General features: G+C 41.7%; 2 protein-coding genes across 2 annotated transcripts; one reads left to right on the forward strand and one right to left on the reverse strand.

Annotated features, from left to right (window-relative positions):
- Positions 1-3459: 3459 nt before the first annotated feature.
- LOC143140830 (zona pellucida sperm-binding protein 1) lies at positions 3460-6259 on the reverse strand. The gene is made up of 11 exons (XM_076301949.1): positions 5792-6259; positions 5593-5711; positions 5279-5480; positions 4983-5102; positions 4719-4891; positions 4505-4602; positions 4259-4404; positions 3986-4166; positions 3760-3898; positions 3608-3682; positions 3460-3524 (listed from the first exon to the last, which is right to left on the reverse strand). Exons 1-11 carry the CDS (start codon positions 6072-6074, stop codon positions 3513-3515), a joined length of 1548 nt encoding a protein of 515 aa, XP_076158064.1. The 5' UTR covers positions 6075-6259; the 3' UTR covers positions 3460-3512.
- Positions 6260-6452: 193 nt separating this feature from the next.
- Positions 6453-15316, forward strand: cndp2 (carnosine dipeptidase 2). Its single transcript, XM_076301950.1, has 12 exons — positions 6453-6584; positions 6976-7090; positions 7242-7385; positions 7719-7881; positions 8397-8485; positions 9285-9485; positions 10027-10111; positions 10338-10498; positions 10738-10902; positions 11609-11750; positions 12901-13048; positions 14970-15316. Exons 2-12 carry the CDS (start codon positions 7031-7033, stop codon positions 15034-15036), a joined length of 1425 nt encoding a protein of 474 aa, XP_076158065.1. The 5' UTR covers positions 6453-6584; positions 6976-7030; the 3' UTR covers positions 15037-15316.
- Positions 15317-17266: the final 1950 nt, after the last annotated feature.

The raw sequence follows: 17266 nt of genomic DNA on the forward strand, positions 1-17266 counted from the left end.
TTGCCGGTTCGAGCCCCGACCAGTAGGCACGGCTGAAGTGCCCTTGAGCAAGGCACCTAACCCCTCACTGCTCCCCGAGCGCCGCTGCTGTTGCAGGCAGCTCACTGCGCCAGGATTAGTGTGTGCGCTTCACGTCACTGTGTGTTCACTGTGTGCTGAGTGTGTTTCACTAATTCACGGATTGGGATAAATGCAGAGACCAAATTTCCCCTCACAAGATCAAAAGAGTATATATACACACTTATAAATGGGATTGGGACAGCACTTCAGTGTTTAATAACAAAGACGTTGCGGACACGTGCACCATGCATGTGTGTCGTGCTGTTGTTTACCTTTGTAATTTCCCTATGGTCTCCGCGGTAAACGTCACAACGCTTTGAACTGTGGGTAATTCCCTTTGGTGAAGTCTGCACCGTCAGACCCACGGAAAGGGCTCGTTAAGTGTGTATCTCAAACCTTCACACCCTTTGAAATTCGACATTGGGACAGCCCTAAGCCCTTATGAATTCTGAAGAGAATGCGCAGCAAAGTCTGTGAGTCTGAGTCCGGACTTTGGGATTGGCCCAGAGAGAGTTGGCCTAGTTGAACAGAAAGCAGTTGATACAGGTGCAATCAGTTTAATTAGCCCATTGTGATGTCAGTGCCAATGCAAAGTCTATGGGGAAAATAAGCTTTTTGAAGAAAAAAAGAAGACTTCGGATAACAGAACAGTGCATTTTCATGCACTGTAATTAGGAGTGCATCGAGCCCCAGATTCGGTTTCGGCCGAAACTTCAGCTTTTTGAAGGGATTCTGCTGAACTTTGTTTTATCAACAGAACCGAATCCTACGCATCGAAGCCGTAATCGTAATATCCTTTGAGGGGGACATTTAAGACTGTACTAGGAACACAATATAGAGAAGATAGAGGTATTACAGATCATAGGTATTAAAGAAGCCCTATGCAAGTCTGGTTATTTCTTCGCTGTTTCTGGGTTTTCGCCTGATTTGGGCTCGCATTTTCACGACATAGCTCCCCCTGCAGCTTCGGTAGCAAGTGACTGCTACGCTAAACCCCCACTAGCTAGCGAGCTAGCCATCAAGAAACCAGGCTAAACACATACAGGGCTCACAATAAAACGGTCGAGCAAATACATTGTTCAAGAGACTATCAAACCACATTACAAAAACGAAGTTCACCCAAGGGTAGGCTACTTACAATTTTAACAGCAACAAAGCCAAGTCGGAGTCTGTTTTGAAACTTAGAAACTACAATCTGACTACATTTGAGGCCTTCCGCCGAGTCACATCAGGATTTATTCGGTCCGAGACCAGAAAGTTGCATATTCGGTTTTTCCGCGGAGAAGCACTAGGGGGAGACAAAGCACCCACCAAATGACCCAAAAAGTGTTGTTCTACGACTCTCAACCTGCATAATTATGACCGCCGCGCAGCGAAGGTTTAGTCAGATTTTTCTTTTTTTTTTTTTTTTTCGCATGCCCAAATTTCCGTCAATGATTCCCGGGACACTGAAAGACCGGGGTACACGAAACTTGGTGAGCATGTAACCCCATATGGATAGCATGGAACCATCGTTTTTCGTTTTGATCTGTAGCCCCCCCGCTGGACTGGACCCCCCGAAAGGAGGGTAGGGCAGACACAGTTTTCTGTGAATATCTCAAAAACCGTAGGGTTTAGGAGGACCATTTTTTTTGTATGTTGATCTCAAGGTGATGTCAACCCATTCCATAACCACTAATTTCATGTATAGCGCCACCTAGTTAAACACAAAAAAGTAAAAATGAGGTGTTGTAATTGAAGGTATCTGTGACCTAACATAGTCAAAACTGCACGAAATTGGAAGTGTAGGATCATTATGACACCCTCCGTATGCACGCCAAGTTTTGTGGAATTCCGTTCATGGGGGGCCACACAATAAATTAATTTATGTTACTATACACCAACTGGCCTGTAGGTGGCCTGAGACAGTTTTCTGTGAATATCTCGAGAACCGTAGGGCCTAGGAGGTCCACCTTTTTTATGTATGTTGGTCTTAAGGGGGCATGTCAACCCATCCCATTACCACTTATTTCATGTATAGCGCCACCTAGTTAAAAATTAAAAAGCAAAAAATTAGGTGATTTCATCACAATATCTCTGGCTGACAAGGTCAAAACTGCACATAATTGAAAGTGTAGGATCATTATGACACCCTCCGAATGCATGCCACGTTTTGTGTACTTTCGTTCATGGGGGGGCCTTAAATTATTTTATTGTATGTGTACATTTAGTGACGTACACCAAAAAGGATTCCCGGGACACTGAAAGACCGGGGTACACAAAACTTGGTGGGCATGTACCCCCACATGGATAGCATGGAAGTCATTTTTCGTTTTGATCTGTAACCCCCCCGCTGGACTGGACCCCCCGAAAGGAGGGTAGGGCAGACACAGTTCTCTGTGAATATCTTGAGAACTGTAGGGCCTAGGATGACCATTTGTTTTCGTATGTTTGCCTCCAGGGGTCATGTTAACCCATTTCATGTGCACACATGTGCACAAACAGATACACACACACACATTCACAGTAATCATACATATGACACATACTCACACAGTAGACATATGTACGCTTGCATGCACAGGCACATACGCAGGCACACACACACACACACACACACAACATAAACATAACACAAACAATGAAGAATTTCTCAGAATTATGAACAGGCAAGATGGAGGTGGGGTTGTATAAAATGAATTTTACATGTGAAATCTATGAACTAATCATGTTTTGGTACTTGTTGTCTAACAGATACCAGTGAGAATTGAGTGTGGATAATGCAATTTAGTGAGACAGTTAGAATCAGGCTTTTCAGCGTGATTTCTTTTTGTGGAAAAAATGTGCTGGACTGGGCGGCGGTCATATTTCGTACCGCTCTGCGGTACATCTAGTTAAGGTCATTTTTGCTAATTGTTGCATAGGGCTTCTTCAAGGCTAACAGCCACTGGCGACAACATTCACGTCTATGGATTTGACACTCAAGAGATGGAACAATTTTCTAAACTTTGGCGTCGATGCATGCCCGACGTTATATGTAATTTGATTTTGGCCTATTGATTTTAATGTAGTTCATTGAAAGCTCTGGATTTTTTTTTTTTTGTGAAGGAGTTGTAGGCATCTGATATTCTTAATCTACTTAAAATTACAGCTTCAATGGTACCAAATATGCTTTTACTATATTTACTTCCACCTTCAACCTCAACTCGCTCAGACTAATCTGGCTCCTGCACTATGAACCTCATTCTGGCACCTATGGTACTGCACTACTGAGGAGAAAAAAAAATAAAAATTAACACGGTAACGGAGTTACTCCCACTAGATTTTTCGGTGCCACTCACCAATTAATGAGAGCTACATCTTATGTTTATCAAGAATCAAACACTGATACTTGAACCATCAGCAATGACCAACACAACATTAAATCAACAAAATTTATTCAGAACATAATGAAACTGGAGCAGTGACTCTTGTTATGGAGAAACCTATAAGAAAATAGAAATAATGATTGACAGAACTGGGGAAATACACAAAAAAAACACAGTAAAAGTAAAATTTGAAGACATACCTTTTTATCAAAGCAAGTTTCTTTGCAGGTAGTTTGTGAAGGAAGACACACTTCAGCTGAGCACATGAAATAGATCTGAAAGAGACATTGAGTGAATTTCCTTCAAAATGCACGCGCACACACACACACACACACACACAACACACACCTACCTCCTCATTTAGGAACTTATTGGTCGTTTGATCCATGAACTGGAATGCCTTGACCATGAAACGACGTGTATGGCGATTTTGCGGCAGATTACCCATGTGAAGAATTGCAGTGGAGGCAGAATCCAAGGTATCAGGACACCTGAAAGACACACACGAATGACTCCCAATTCTTGGAAAATTGACAGCACCATTAAGGCCATGATCATTAGCTTTAAATACAGCTCACCCTTCATAAAGAAGAACAAGAGCACTTCTAGCAGAACGAGGGTACGCCACACAATAATGGACCAGAAGCACAGCGGCTTCTGCCTTAGGGGACAAGATGCGCACTTCAAGATACACCCGGTTTCCCAGCAAAAGACGCAAGGGTTGGTGGTAGTGGGGCAAAAACTTGGAAAATGTCTCATCTAAGGTAGATAGAAGGGAGGAATTTTACACAAAGGATAGAAATGAATAAAGAAAGGCAGATGAATTAAAGGAATTAAAAAAAAAAACAAGCCTTTAGCAATTCGCAGTTGTACACCATACAATCCCTCTGAAGTGACTGTAGATGGTAAAATGGGGCTCATCACCAGAAACCCAGCACTGGCAAGCTGGCCCATACCAAGCTGAGGATTCTTAGGATAACGACACTCCACCATGATCCTGCAGAAATAGGCACAAGATTGACAAGTGATATACCCAGAGATCATGCCTAATAGCTTGTAAGACCAGAGTCACGCAATATACAGCACACTATAGCAACCTGATGGGATTGTCTCTGCTGATAATTCCATATTTCATTTTGAGGGTCCTTGAAACAGTTTGCACTTCAGCCAGGTACACAAGACTGTCTCCAACTTCCTAGTTGAGAAAAAAAGAAAGCATTGTTTTCCAGGCAAGATAAATATTCTGAACAATATTTGTTAACAGCTGCAGTCAGTCAAAGATGCTGTAGTCCACAGCTTGAAAACACTTACATACACTCGAGTTCCACACTCTGTAACTGAAAACTTGAAGAGGGCAAACTTGCTGTTGGCAACCACTGGTTTGCAACTACGGTCGCCAGTAATTACCAGAGAAGTAGGACTCACTGATACACTGACCATATCATGTGTGATGACAAAAACAAAGTGTTGGTCCAACGTGCAAACTGGGAGGAGAAAAAAAAAAACTATTAGGGCCCAACTTTGTTTAAAAAAAAAAAGAATAAAGAAAATCAAAATGGCTGGGCCTAAGATCACCATTAACAGGATAGTAGCATTTTTGACTTGTGGGGTCCACACGGCACCCCTTCACCAGACATTCAGAGGCAGATACTCCAGAACCACAGTCAATCTGCTTCTCTCGTGGAACATCACAGCCTAGGGAAACATAAAATAAGAAATCCTTACACAAATATAATAAAGTAGGCTACTTGCACTGGACTTCGTAATGATCAACCAATATTGAGTGTTTATAGAAAGGTCTGTAGCCATCTTGTTTGTAGTTCCAAAGTATACTTCATGAAGGAGCAGAGCAGAACTCTAGTCATACAAACCACCAGGCTTTGGCACAGGCTTTAGAATCGGTCTGGTCACGGGAACAACAGTAGTAGTGGCGTCACACTTCCTGCCAGACTTCCTGACAGGGCTATCAGACCTCGTCGAGTTTGAATATTGATGAACTGGGCAGGAAACAGTGTTGACTTCTACTCTGCCGTCATTGGTGACATAAAGCAGGCGAATTGTATAATGATCACTCTGTTGAGGGGAAAACAAGTTCGTTAGGACAGGATTTGTGCCACTGCTGCAACCAAAATGGGAGGGGATGGGAAGGGAGAGGGGCAGGGGGGAAACTGTAGGTCTAACTGACCTCCAAGGTTACGTGACAGCCATTGAAACTGACAGTGAGTGTGTTCTTCTCCTGTGTCTTTGTTAGTGTATATCCACATGACTTGACAGCCTGGAGTACAGGCTCTGTAGTGGTTGAGCCTTTTAAGAAAGAAAATAAGACACAGATCAACTAAACATGACACAGATCTATTCCGTAGCCTTGGGTAAAAGGCACCTACCTAGTATCCTAATCCCCTTGAGTGGACCAGCGGGAAGTTCCACCTTGATTGTACTGTCGGTGCACTCCACTGGCAATTCCTGGGAACTTGGAGCAAACACCTCGAACCCTTTCTCAGAGCTAGAATAATCGTTGTCACCAGCCGTTTCTACAGTATAGCCATCCTCGTTCTGGACAAAAGAAAAGGAGCCATATTCTCCTTCTGACAGATCTTCCAGATGACTGTTAAGATCTAGAGTTTGTGTAAGGGCTAACCCCACAACTAACCAAAATAGCACAAACATGTCAGCTAATGGCTGCAGTCAACCGTCAGTAACTAAACTGCACGTTATGCAGTTGTGTTATTTTGCAATAGCTTATATAGGCTCTTCATTCAATGAAGACGGCGCGTGGTCCACTTAAGTTTTCGTTCATTGAAAACACCTGTGAAGGAGAGGCTGAAGCAGGCTATGATTAAAAGAGGAAACCTGGCAAAGCTATTAATTTTCAACAGGCTTGATAGATTATAACCACCCTGGCCAGAATGTGAGGGAAATGCATTACATTTAATTACATTGAAATTATAGAAATGTGACAGCTGAGCTCACTAAACCGTTTACTGTTGTACAGCTGAAGAAGACGCTCTACAGAAGAATCTGATTGGTTTTTGGAACCGACGTCACGCACGGGATGGCGACAAACCGGAAAAAGTATCACATGCTGCCTTCTGAAAACACAAATCGGGCTGTGAGTGAGGTCTGACTCTGCAGAAATAACGACACTGTTGCTGATCATTTTGGTGTGATATTATCAAGGTAATATTTTTGTGCCGTGCATTTGTTGCATAAAATATAATCTTAGGTAATATTAACGGCACCCTTGTCACCACAAACTCCAGATTTTAATGTTACTTCCCTGTTAAGTATCGAAGTTCGATCATGCTACGTAACATTATATGCTTGTTAAGTGTGCATTTTGTTGTTAGCGTTGTGTCCCGCGGAGTTAATTAGACGCATCGTGTAAAGATCAATTAAAAGAAGTAATGCAATATCACAAGTTGATTGACTGAGTTCACCAGTTAATTTGAAAAACGTCTTATTGTCTGTTATCATAGTCCTGTCACCACAATCAATATGACGTCAAGAATAATAGGATAGGTGGAGCCTCTCTTGTGATAACAATCTGGTTAAAGACTACGTTTCACAGGTAAAAGTCCACTTCGAGCTCAGTTCCTCTGGCCTAAGGGTGAACGTTTGGAAAGATGACTTCTCTTCCAGAACTTTTTAAGTACGTGGACGAAAACCAAGAACTGTACATTCAGGTAAATAATGGATTTTTTGTTGGTACATCGATGTAGAGACCACATGCATTTGTTTAATGGGTAGAATACTATTTTGTATAGTCTACAGTACAGATGTAATGCCGATTCGACCAAAGGTGTTGTATTGTTAAGTGTTTGTCTTTCTCTGAAGCGTTTGGCAGAATGGGTATCAGTTCAAAGTGTTTCTGCATGGCCAGAGAAACGTGGAGAGATTAAAAAGATGATGGAGATGGCAGCAAAGGATATTGAGAAACTTGGCGGAACGGTGGAGCTGGTTGACATTGGCAAACAGGAGGTAGGCCTAAATGTCTAAATGTCCTAAAATGCTATTCTGATTTGATGTCCAGTTGTTTGCAAGCCCATTTAATTAAGGAGCTTATGGCCCCAGCCGTGGCTCAACTGGCTGGGACACCTGCACCGTACGCCGGCGACCCGGGTTCAATTCCCGCCCCGTGGTCCTTTCCGGATCCCACCCCGACTCTCTCCCACTCACTTCCTGTCACTCTCCACTATCCTGTCACATTAAATGCATAAAAGCCCCCCCCCCCCCCCCCCAAAAAAAAAAGGAGCTTATATGTAATTGCGGTTTAATTCGTATGCATAATACAGACATTGCATTTTTGTATAGTTGGCGGACGGTCAGGAGATCCCACTTCCTCCCATTATTCTGGGTCGCCTCGGCTCAGACCCTGGCAAGAAGACTGTGTGCATCTATGGTCACCTCGACGTCCAGCCTGCAAACATTGACGATGGCTGGGACACCGAGCCTTTCAAGCTGGTGGAGAAGGATGGTAGGTGGATTCACTCGATCACCAAGCCTACAATGCAATTAAAAGGACAATGCCAAGTGTGCAGTTGTGGTTAAAAGACTTCAGTGACACATTTATTTTGCATGACTAAAGACATTTTTCAGTCACATGATTTGTCATTTGATCTACACATGTTGCACTTACTGCAGACACTATTACTTTCAGTTCCTCATGTGGCTAGGAACTGGAAATTCCAGCCTCTTGTCTTCCTGTTTGTGCTTTTAGTTTGATAGGTTGCAAAGGTCTATAGACACAAGGAAATTCTGAAGATGCTTTCAATGATCAATTATTAGGGTAATGGAATTTAAATACTGTGCGACATGAATAGAACTCCACCATTGACATTCCATGATAGATGCACCCTGGATTAGCCAACATCATTCTCAGTTTTCAAGCAAGCTTTGTTTACATAAAGTTGGAACATTTACTACCCTGATTTAATTGGTTACTGAAGTGTTCCCCCTGCAGCTTTTCACTCCTGTCTGTAATTACAATAGGGAAGCTGTATGGAAGAGGCTCCACAGATGACAAGGGACCTGTCCTGGCCTGGTTCAACTGCATTGAGGCCTACCAGAAGACCAAGCAAGTACTGAATGACCCCAATGAATCAAATGACACCAAACCAAACGCAAGCACTTTGCATGTCATGATCATATGGCAATGTTTCATGTTGAGCATCTTAGAGTCAGATGATTTGATGATAGATCAGTTTATTTTTAAGAAAGTGTGGAAAATGTTCCATGTAAAACCACTTAATACACCCATGTACCACTTAATTAACAATTCCAGCATTTGTAATGCTTGGGGTCTGATAACGTACTGTCCATAAAACTGAAGCTAATCTAATTAGCTTGCATAAATCTAATCAGTTGTGCAAGTTATAATCAGGTAAAGCAAATATAATCAGCCATGAAGTTCTGTAGCATTTAGATTAGCGTCATCCAAAAACACAATAAATGCGTGTGCAACATACATTTTGCAACTTCTGCAAATTAATGTTACTATCTGCATAATGCAACTCTGCATGTTTAAAGGTCCATATCAGTGGCAACATTCCTTTCTCCTCTCAAGACCATATCATGTGCCTAAGGTTTTAAAATATCCTTAAAAAGTACAAATTCTGTCAATTGTTAATATGAGGAGTATTTTCATCAGCAAGCAAGTGACCTTGACCTACTGATCATAGCTAGGCTATGGATTGGTTACTGTTTCTCAGACAATATTCAGTTTCACAACCATGAATACAGTGGATATACTTGAGAACTGCATAGTACACCACTTTACCTTACTTTTTTCTTCATATGTTACTGTTCGTAAATTACTTTCCTTTTAAGTCTTCACATTTTAAACCAGACCTTTATCCAGTCTCCTTTTTACCCCAACAGGAGCTTCCCATCAACATTATGTTCTGTTTTGAGGGGATGGAGGAGTCTGGCTCTGAGGGTCTAGATGATCTGGTTTTCTCCCGGAAGGACTCTTTCTTCAAGGATGTCGATTATGTTTGTATCTCGGACAACTATTGGCTGGGAAAAACGAAGCCCTGCATCACCTACGGGCTGCGCGGCATCTGCTACTTCTTCATTGAGGTAATTAACGCTGCCTCTCTATGCACACTACTGATTTCCATAAGTACATGCTACTGGCTAATGAGCCTTTCCATGCTGATTTAGTCTGTTGTGTGTGCGTGTGCGTGTGTGTGTGTGTGTGTGTGTGTGTGTGTGTGTGTGTGTGTTAGAGGCTTATCTTTTTCTTGACCTTTGTGAAACTCGTATTTCATAAAGAACAGTCCAGTTTTCCGTTGAATAATGAATAATGCTGATCCATGTGTTGGTAAGCGATTGGGTGGGGAGGTGGGCAGGTTAAAGGAAAATTTGACCATTATTGACAATGTTGTGTATACTTCCCTATGTTGAAAAATCAATAAACATTCCATTACAGAGATCAGTGCAGTTTTGAGTCCCACTTATTGTGTTGACGATGGCAGTTATACTTGAAGGTTTTCAATGGCTCTGAATCTCAGGTGTAATGAACGCCAGCGGTTTAGTAGCTCTTGGATCTGTTTCAATAATTAAGTGCCTTTTGAACCTGTTCCCTGCCGTTGTCAATATTGCGCTGTTTGTCCCACAGTTGGCGTGCTGTGATAAAGACTTGCACTCTGGCGTGTTTGGCGGTTCAGTGCATGAAGCCATGACAGACCTGATTTCCCTGATGGGTGAGTGCATTGGCTAGTCATCACAAATGCACATCACAGGTTCTTAATTGATGAATATTTGGATTGTTGAGAATACCAGAAACATATCTAGGATGGCTATCATTATTGGTATCAATAGAAGACGATGCCAAATACTATACAAAACTGATAAGCTTGTCTTAGTTTCAGAGTTAAGTGTTTTCTGTTGTTATTCTGTTTGATTGTTTGCTGGTTATTTTTAAATTAGGCTCACTGGTGGACAAGAAGGGAAAGATCCTGGTGCCAGGGATGTACGATTCTGTGGCCCCTCTCACAGAGGAGGAGAAAAAGCTCTATGAGAAGATCGACTTTGACGTGGATGAGTATTGCAAGGATGTCGGGGCATGCAAACTACTGCACGACACCAAGGTATGCTCATGTGTTTGACACTGAATCTCCTGGGATTGTCCACTGGAATATTGTGTACACTACTGTAATGTAAAGTTATGAAGGGTTTTCCAACTGACAGACATTTTTTACCAGCCCTTGATATCAAAACTCATGATATTATGGTGAACATGGCTTCATTGTGTCATTGTGATAAACACTCACAATTTTTGTGTTGTTTGTGGAGCACTGACTTTGTTTGACTTACAATTTGTGTGCAGGAACAAATCCTGATGCATCGGTGGAGATACCCATCTCTGTCTCTACATGGCATTGAGGGGGCTTTCTATGAAGGTGGGGCCAAAACGGTCATCCCACGGAAGGTCATCGGCAAATTCTCCATCCGTCTCGTCCCTGACATGGATCCAAAAGTGGTGGAGAAACAAGTAAGTAAAGTTTTTCTCCTCGTTAATTTGTAAGTTAAGTGAAAATTTGTCTCACTAAACGCAAACATGTAGTTGTTGTTGAAATTACAATGCAGTGAGTTTTTAATTCATTACATTAGTTAACCCAACCTTAACCCTGAGTGAAGTTTACCATGAAACATTTTGTCATCAATGACATACTTTGAAAGTATTCAGTATGGCTGGCTTCAGGTATGAGTATGATTTCATTATACATTGGAGCTGGCTTATGCCACTTGCATGTTTTAAGTATATAAGTATATATACTTTTTTGATCCCGTAAGGGAAATTTGGTCTCTGCATTTATCCCAATCCGTGAATTAGTGAAACACACACAGCACACAGTGTACACACGGTGAGGTGAAGCATACACTAATCCCGGCGCAGTGAGCTGCCTGCATCAACAGCGGCGCTCGGGGAGCAGTGAGGGGTTACCTTGCTCAGGGGCACTTCAGCCGTGCCTACTGGTCGGGGTTCGAACCGGCAACCCTCCGGTTACAAGTCCGAAGTACTAACCAGTAGGCCACGGCTGCCCTGTCTTGTAGGGTGTACTCAGATGAGGTGTATTCAATGAAAAACATTGTATGCATTTACTATGCTATTCACCACATTTCACTATGACCACATGTGCAAGCTGCATCCTTAAACACATCTAATGATTTTAACCATATTCTTATCACTTCCTCAGGTCATCGGTCACTTAGAAAAGAAATTTGCTGAACTGGAAAGCCCCAACAAGCTGAAGGCCTACATGGGCCATGGAGCTAAGGCCTGGGTGGCGGACTTCAACCACCCCCACTTCATGGCTGGCAGGAAAGCCATGAAAACTGGTATGTCTTGGTAAAGTCAATATAGACCTCTGAAGTTCGCCTACAAAAAAGACCCAAGAGCAAAGATGGTAGCTTTTGGGTCTTTTTTTGTAAGCGAACCGTCCGAGGTCTATTTGAGATGCAGTGAGACTTTATTGAAAACTGAGGGAAGATCAGAAAGTTAATCATACTAGTTCAGGTTCTGGAAGGAGCCACTCAAACTTTATTTCTCTGGTTGTTGATTAAAAAACAGACTTGATCAATTTGAGTTGTGGCTCCATAGCAGTGTTTCCCATACATTGATTAATCTGTGGCGGGGCGCCACGAAATAAAAATCGGCCGCCACAGATTAATATTCTATGTTTAATTTAATTTAATTTAAATTAAATATAAGGTAAAATCCTTGCATTGCCATTGAGCTGCGCTTTTTACGCACGCAGCCTTTCCTTGCCCCGCCCCGCTCTCTTGTAGCCGGCTGCCACTACTCTGTATGTGCACAAAATATTCACGATTGTTGAAGGATTGTTGTTGCCACATAGAAGCATTGCATAGAAGACGTCTGGCTAAATTGCTATTAAATCCGCTTAGCACTGTGACCATGCTGTGCAAATTTGTTCAAAACTGCTGCATTGAAGTGAACTCTGCTAAGGTCTTGTCACAACATAGTAGGCTACATTGAAGAGACTAAACTAAGTCAAGTTATGAAATCAAGCAGTATCTCAAAGCTAACGTTAGCATACTGTTTGAATGTCGAATTTAGCATGCTTAGCCTACTTACAGCTGCTTGTCAATTTCGTTGAAGGGCTCATTTTATTGACTCTGACACTGAATGTTTGCAAAATCCCGATGTAAATGGAAAAGTGTTTTCCAAAATTCAAAAGTGCTTGTCCCAAGGAGAAGTACGAACCTTTATTTTAACTATGTAGAAAACGTTATGAATTGCATCCACACATCAGTAGCCTTTCAACTGTGTTACAATTGCAAGGATTCCCTCAAACGTCTTAAAGAGACAGGCACTCAATTAGACCTATACACTACCAAGACGATCTTAATACCCCCCCCCCCCCTTGTCCAAGTCAGCTACCGCCACAAATTGAATCCAATTCTGTGGGAAACACACTGCATAGTCCATAATATTTGATTAACCTTTTCTCACTCCTGCTCCTAACAGTGTTTGGAGTCGAGCCTGACCTGACGAGGGAGGGTGGAAGTATCCCGGTGACCTTGACCTTCCAGGAAGCCACCGGCCGCAACGTCATGCTGCTGCCAGTAGGCTCCTCAGATGATGGTGCTCACTCACAGAATGAGAAGATCAACAGGTAACTGTAACAAATCAGCCTTGCACTACATGTGGGCTTTGTGGAGGTAGATTATATATAAACTAGGGCTGTCAAGCGATTAAAAAAATGAATCTAATTAATTACATACTCTGTGATTAATTAATCTAAACTAATTGCATGCATATTTTAAAATATTTCAATTCAAATTAATTTTGGCAGATGAATGAATCAATGAATAGCCAAAGACTTTATAGACTTTATAGTTCAATGTCTCATTTATTATGACCGCCGCACTAGCGAAGCAGTTCATTGGCAAACTGCACAAAATTTGAAGTGTAGGATCATTATGACACCTTTTGAATGCATGCCAAGTTTCGTGGAATTCCGTTCATAGGGGGCCATATCAGATGCACGCACACACACACACACACACACACACACACATAAACACAAACACAGGCATGCATGCACACACAGGCACAAACGCACACACAATAGCACGCGCACACACACACACATACACACACACACACGCACACACATAAAGACAGTCACACACACACAGTACACATACACACACACAAACAGGCACACACGCACGCACACACATGCACACACATAAAGACACAGGCACACACACACACACACAGTGCACATGCACACACAAACAGGCACGCACACACTCACAGGCACGTACACACATACGCACACACGCGCACACACATAAAGACAGTCACACACACACACAGTACACATACACACACGCACATAAACACACACACGCACACACATATAGACACAGGCACACACACACACACACACACGTACACACATAAACACACACCCAAACACACCCACACACGCACGCACGCACGCACACGCACGCACACACAGATAAAAGTGCACAGACAGATAAAAGCACATGCGCGCACACACACACACACACACACACACACACACACACACACACACACACACCCCATTACCCCTCTCCCCACCCCGCACACACACACACTATGCACGCACTCATTTACATACACAAAAGTTGCAAGAGTTTGGGCTGGAGTAGGAGATGGAGACAAATTGACAAGCGTGATTTATTTTTGCAGAGAGAATGTGCAGGACTGAGCGGCGGTTGTATTTTGTACCGCTTTGCGGTATATCTAGTTTTCATTTTCACTGTTGGACGCAGGCATCAGCATAGTGCCTGGAGTCCGTTTTTAGCATGGTAAAAGCAAATGACTGAAGCTTCCACTCACTGTCAATGATGTGAGCAGTAACACCAAAGTAATGTAGTCCATTTAGTAAGGGATTAGTCGGTTAGTTAGTTAAGTCGTTCATAGGTAGAGTAGGCTAAATAAACAATCATTTTGCGTCTGAAAGCCTGGTCAGAAGTAGCTTGACAAGGTTGACTGCTAGCGTTATTTATTATCATCAAGGAGTATGCTAGCTCATACCTCAACCGGTTTGTTGAGTAGACTTGACAAACTCCTATGGTACGGTAATTACTTTCTGCAAAAATTGCAGAGAACGATGTTCCTGTCAACAGTGGCTAGAACTGCACTGGGTCAAAGATCACTACAGAATGTGATTAATAAGAGTTCATTTCTTTACATGTTATTTTTTCTGTGATTAATTAATTGAAATGAATGCGTTATTTTGACAGCCCTAATATAAACAATTACAGAGACTATAATTTGTGCATTATGGCTGTGTCTTATTGACTTGCTTGATAAAGAAAGTGTTACTGGATCATGGTCAAGTAATGATTGTGAAGTGATGACCCTGACTGTTTTAAGAACTAATAGTTATGCATATAATACTGTTCTCCTTTTTTATTAACCTTGTTGTTCTAAAAGTCATGTGTTTAACAAATACTGCTAAGAAAGGTCAACCCTATAATATTTTACATGATTTATGAGTCTTTCTTTCTTTCTTTCTTTCTTTCTTTCTTTTTCAGGTCTAACTACATCCAGGGAACCAAACTGTTGGCAGCTTACTTCCATGAAGTATCTTTGCTGAAGTAACTGCCCTGTTGTCTTAACTCTGGTACTTAACGTACCTGAATCATTGTTTTTAATGGCCTCTACCCAGAACATGCTTGAAATAGTTGGCAGAATGTAACCCATCTCAAAACAGTTGTTGCCCGTTTTTGTTTTGTCTTGGAGGGTGGACCTCCGCTTCTCTGCTATGCAGAAGAGTGAGTACTGTCAGCTCAAATAGGACGACGCCTCTGTCAGCGGTGTCGCTCGAGCAACATCAAATGAAAACATGCTCAATAAAAGACGTCATTATGTTCTCTCTTAATCACTGTGCATTTGATAACCTCAAGTAATCAGCTGTTGTGTTGAATGATGGCTGAAGGACCACTTAGCCTGCTGTTCTGATTTTCACATGGGAAGCAGTCTACAATCTCCCATGGTGTGCCTAGCTTGCAGTTTAGTTGTATCACCATAGCCTTGAAAGACAAGCAGATTAGGGCAGAAGAGCTTATCTGTCAGAAACTGAGATGCCCAGCAGATGAGACAAAAATCAATGAAACTCCAGTGTCATTTCTTATAAACGGGTCACATGAAGTATGCCAATACGCTGCCTTTTAAAAGGAGGAAGCCACAGGTGCACATCCTAACTGCGGGACTTTGTGAATCTATGCTTACATGACTTATGGTTGCACTAAGGTGATAATGTCCAAAAACAGTGGTTGTATGTGGCACTTCTGGTCTGATGTAAAGATGGTTTTATGTGGCTAATGATCAGGTTGGTTCTTATTGGGTATAGGGGTATAGAAGTATAAGTGAGACATTGATGATTGGTTGATGATAAAGAAACACTTTTATCTATGATCCAACAAATGCATTGCACTTAAATGTCAATACATTAAATATGGATCCATATGTTGAAGGAGGTAATGTGAATATCTGAAAGAAAGGTAGAGGTGAGCTACTGTATAGTGTTCCATCATTTGCTGTTATTCCTGGGATCTCACAGAGAATGTGAGGGGCTGAGGACTCGTAACAGTGCTAAAGGAGCTCTGTGTTAGTTGATGTTAAATCATGATGATTTGTAAGCCTCCTTGGAAATGTTTCAAAATCACTACATGAGCCTTAACATGTTCTTTTATTGGTGTCTGGGTGCTACATGTATATTTGTCCCCAGTTCTATTACACATGATAAAAAAGACCTCTAACATGCAGCGCTCTCTTAAATGTAACCTCTAAAAGTGGTCTGTCGTTGGAAGAAAGCGCCACACAGCCTGCATGCTCGTGGTTCTAATCAGTATTCATATTATCTATAGTTTGCCATGATGTGCCCACTTAGTTCAGATAACTGTGTGTGAGAGAGAAATCAGGACACAGAGCTGGCTGACAAAATCATTAATTTGGTCACATCACAGATAGAGTGGTTTAGCTGGGATTGTGATAGAATGGAAACTTCTTTTGTTCATCCAGTTGTCTAAATCTCATAGTCATGTAATACAAATCAGTTTGGACTTCTTTAAATGTGACACTAGTTTGGTGCTAAAATGGTTTTCATAGTTATTGTCCTATTTGTCTCCAGTTGCCTTGCATAAAACTTTATTGATATAGATTATAGACAAAAGTATTCATATTGTCATCTAAATCTTATGCGAGTCATGATTGATACGGGTGGACAGCTTCCATGACAGGTTCTGGTATGTTTTTCATTTTTCTTTCACAGTTGACTAGAGAAAAACAATATAGCTGAGCAGATTTGTAGAGCTTTACTAAACACTATGTGTGATACTAAGCATAAACCACTACTGACAGATAACTGCCAAATCTTTTGCAGAGGTTATTAATCAATAAACTGTCCCAGAATCATTCTTGCTCTGCCAAGGTCTTACCTAATCACAGATTTCTGAAAAGCACACTCTTGACCTGCGTTTAAGGCTTTGAGCAACTCACTTTAATGGGTGTAAAGGTCATCTGCTCTCTGTGGAATGGAGGTTCTGATATGGAAAATGCAGACTAGCACATTCAGAGAAGTGCATCATCCTTGAACTTCGGATGGCAACTAAGGTGTTGTCAAATGAGAGCAAATTTGGTGTTGCTTATGTCAAATACCATCACATCATTGTTTTAATACTTATTTATTCTAAGAAGGGATAGTTATGTTTTTGCATAGTTTTTATAGTTTTGTATGTCAAAATCTCTCCAGAACAACATTTCTTTTTGCATTCTGTGTCCACTAGGTGGTGGTATGTAGTCACAGTCATATCATTTTAGGACAGTAGCA

This window comes from Alosa pseudoharengus, unplaced genomic scaffold (assembly GCF_046254945.1).
Source record: "Alosa pseudoharengus isolate Yale_2024_CS ecotype anadromous, Long Island Sound unplaced genomic scaffold, YU_APseudo_1.1 YU_APseudo_1.1_scf_23, whole genome shotgun sequence".
Lineage (NCBI taxonomy): Eukaryota > Metazoa > Chordata > Actinopteri > Clupeiformes > Clupeidae > Alosa > Alosa pseudoharengus.

What these genes read in the sequence shown, in the direction of transcription:
- cndp2 (XM_076301950.1), top strand. Translation starts at nt 7,031, where the DNA reads ATGACTTCTCTTCCAGAACTTTTTAAGTACGTGGACGAAAACCAAGAA. An exon ending in CAAGCTGGTGGAGAAGGATG is followed by an intron (nt 7,882 to 8,396) that starts GTAGGTGGATTC and finishes TAATTACAATAG; the next exon opens with GGAAGCTGTATGGAAGAGGC. An exon ending in AGACCTGATTTCCCTGATGG is followed by an intron (nt 10,112 to 10,337) that starts GTGAGTGCATTG and finishes TTTTTAAATTAG; the next exon opens with GCTCACTGGTGGACAAGAAG.
- LOC143140830 (XM_076301949.1), bottom strand. Translation starts at nt 6,074, where the DNA reads ATGTTTGTGCTATTTTGGTTAGTTGTGGGGTTAGCCCTTACACAAACT. An exon ending in ATGCTACTATCCTGTTAATG is followed by an intron (nt 4,892 to 4,982) that starts GTGATCTTAGGC and finishes TTCTCCTCCCAG; the next exon opens with TTTGCACGTTGGACCAACAC. An exon ending in AGCAGAGACAATCCCATCAG is followed by an intron (nt 4,405 to 4,504) that starts GTTGCTATAGTG and finishes CTATTTCTGCAG; the next exon opens with GATCATGGTGGAGTGTCGTT.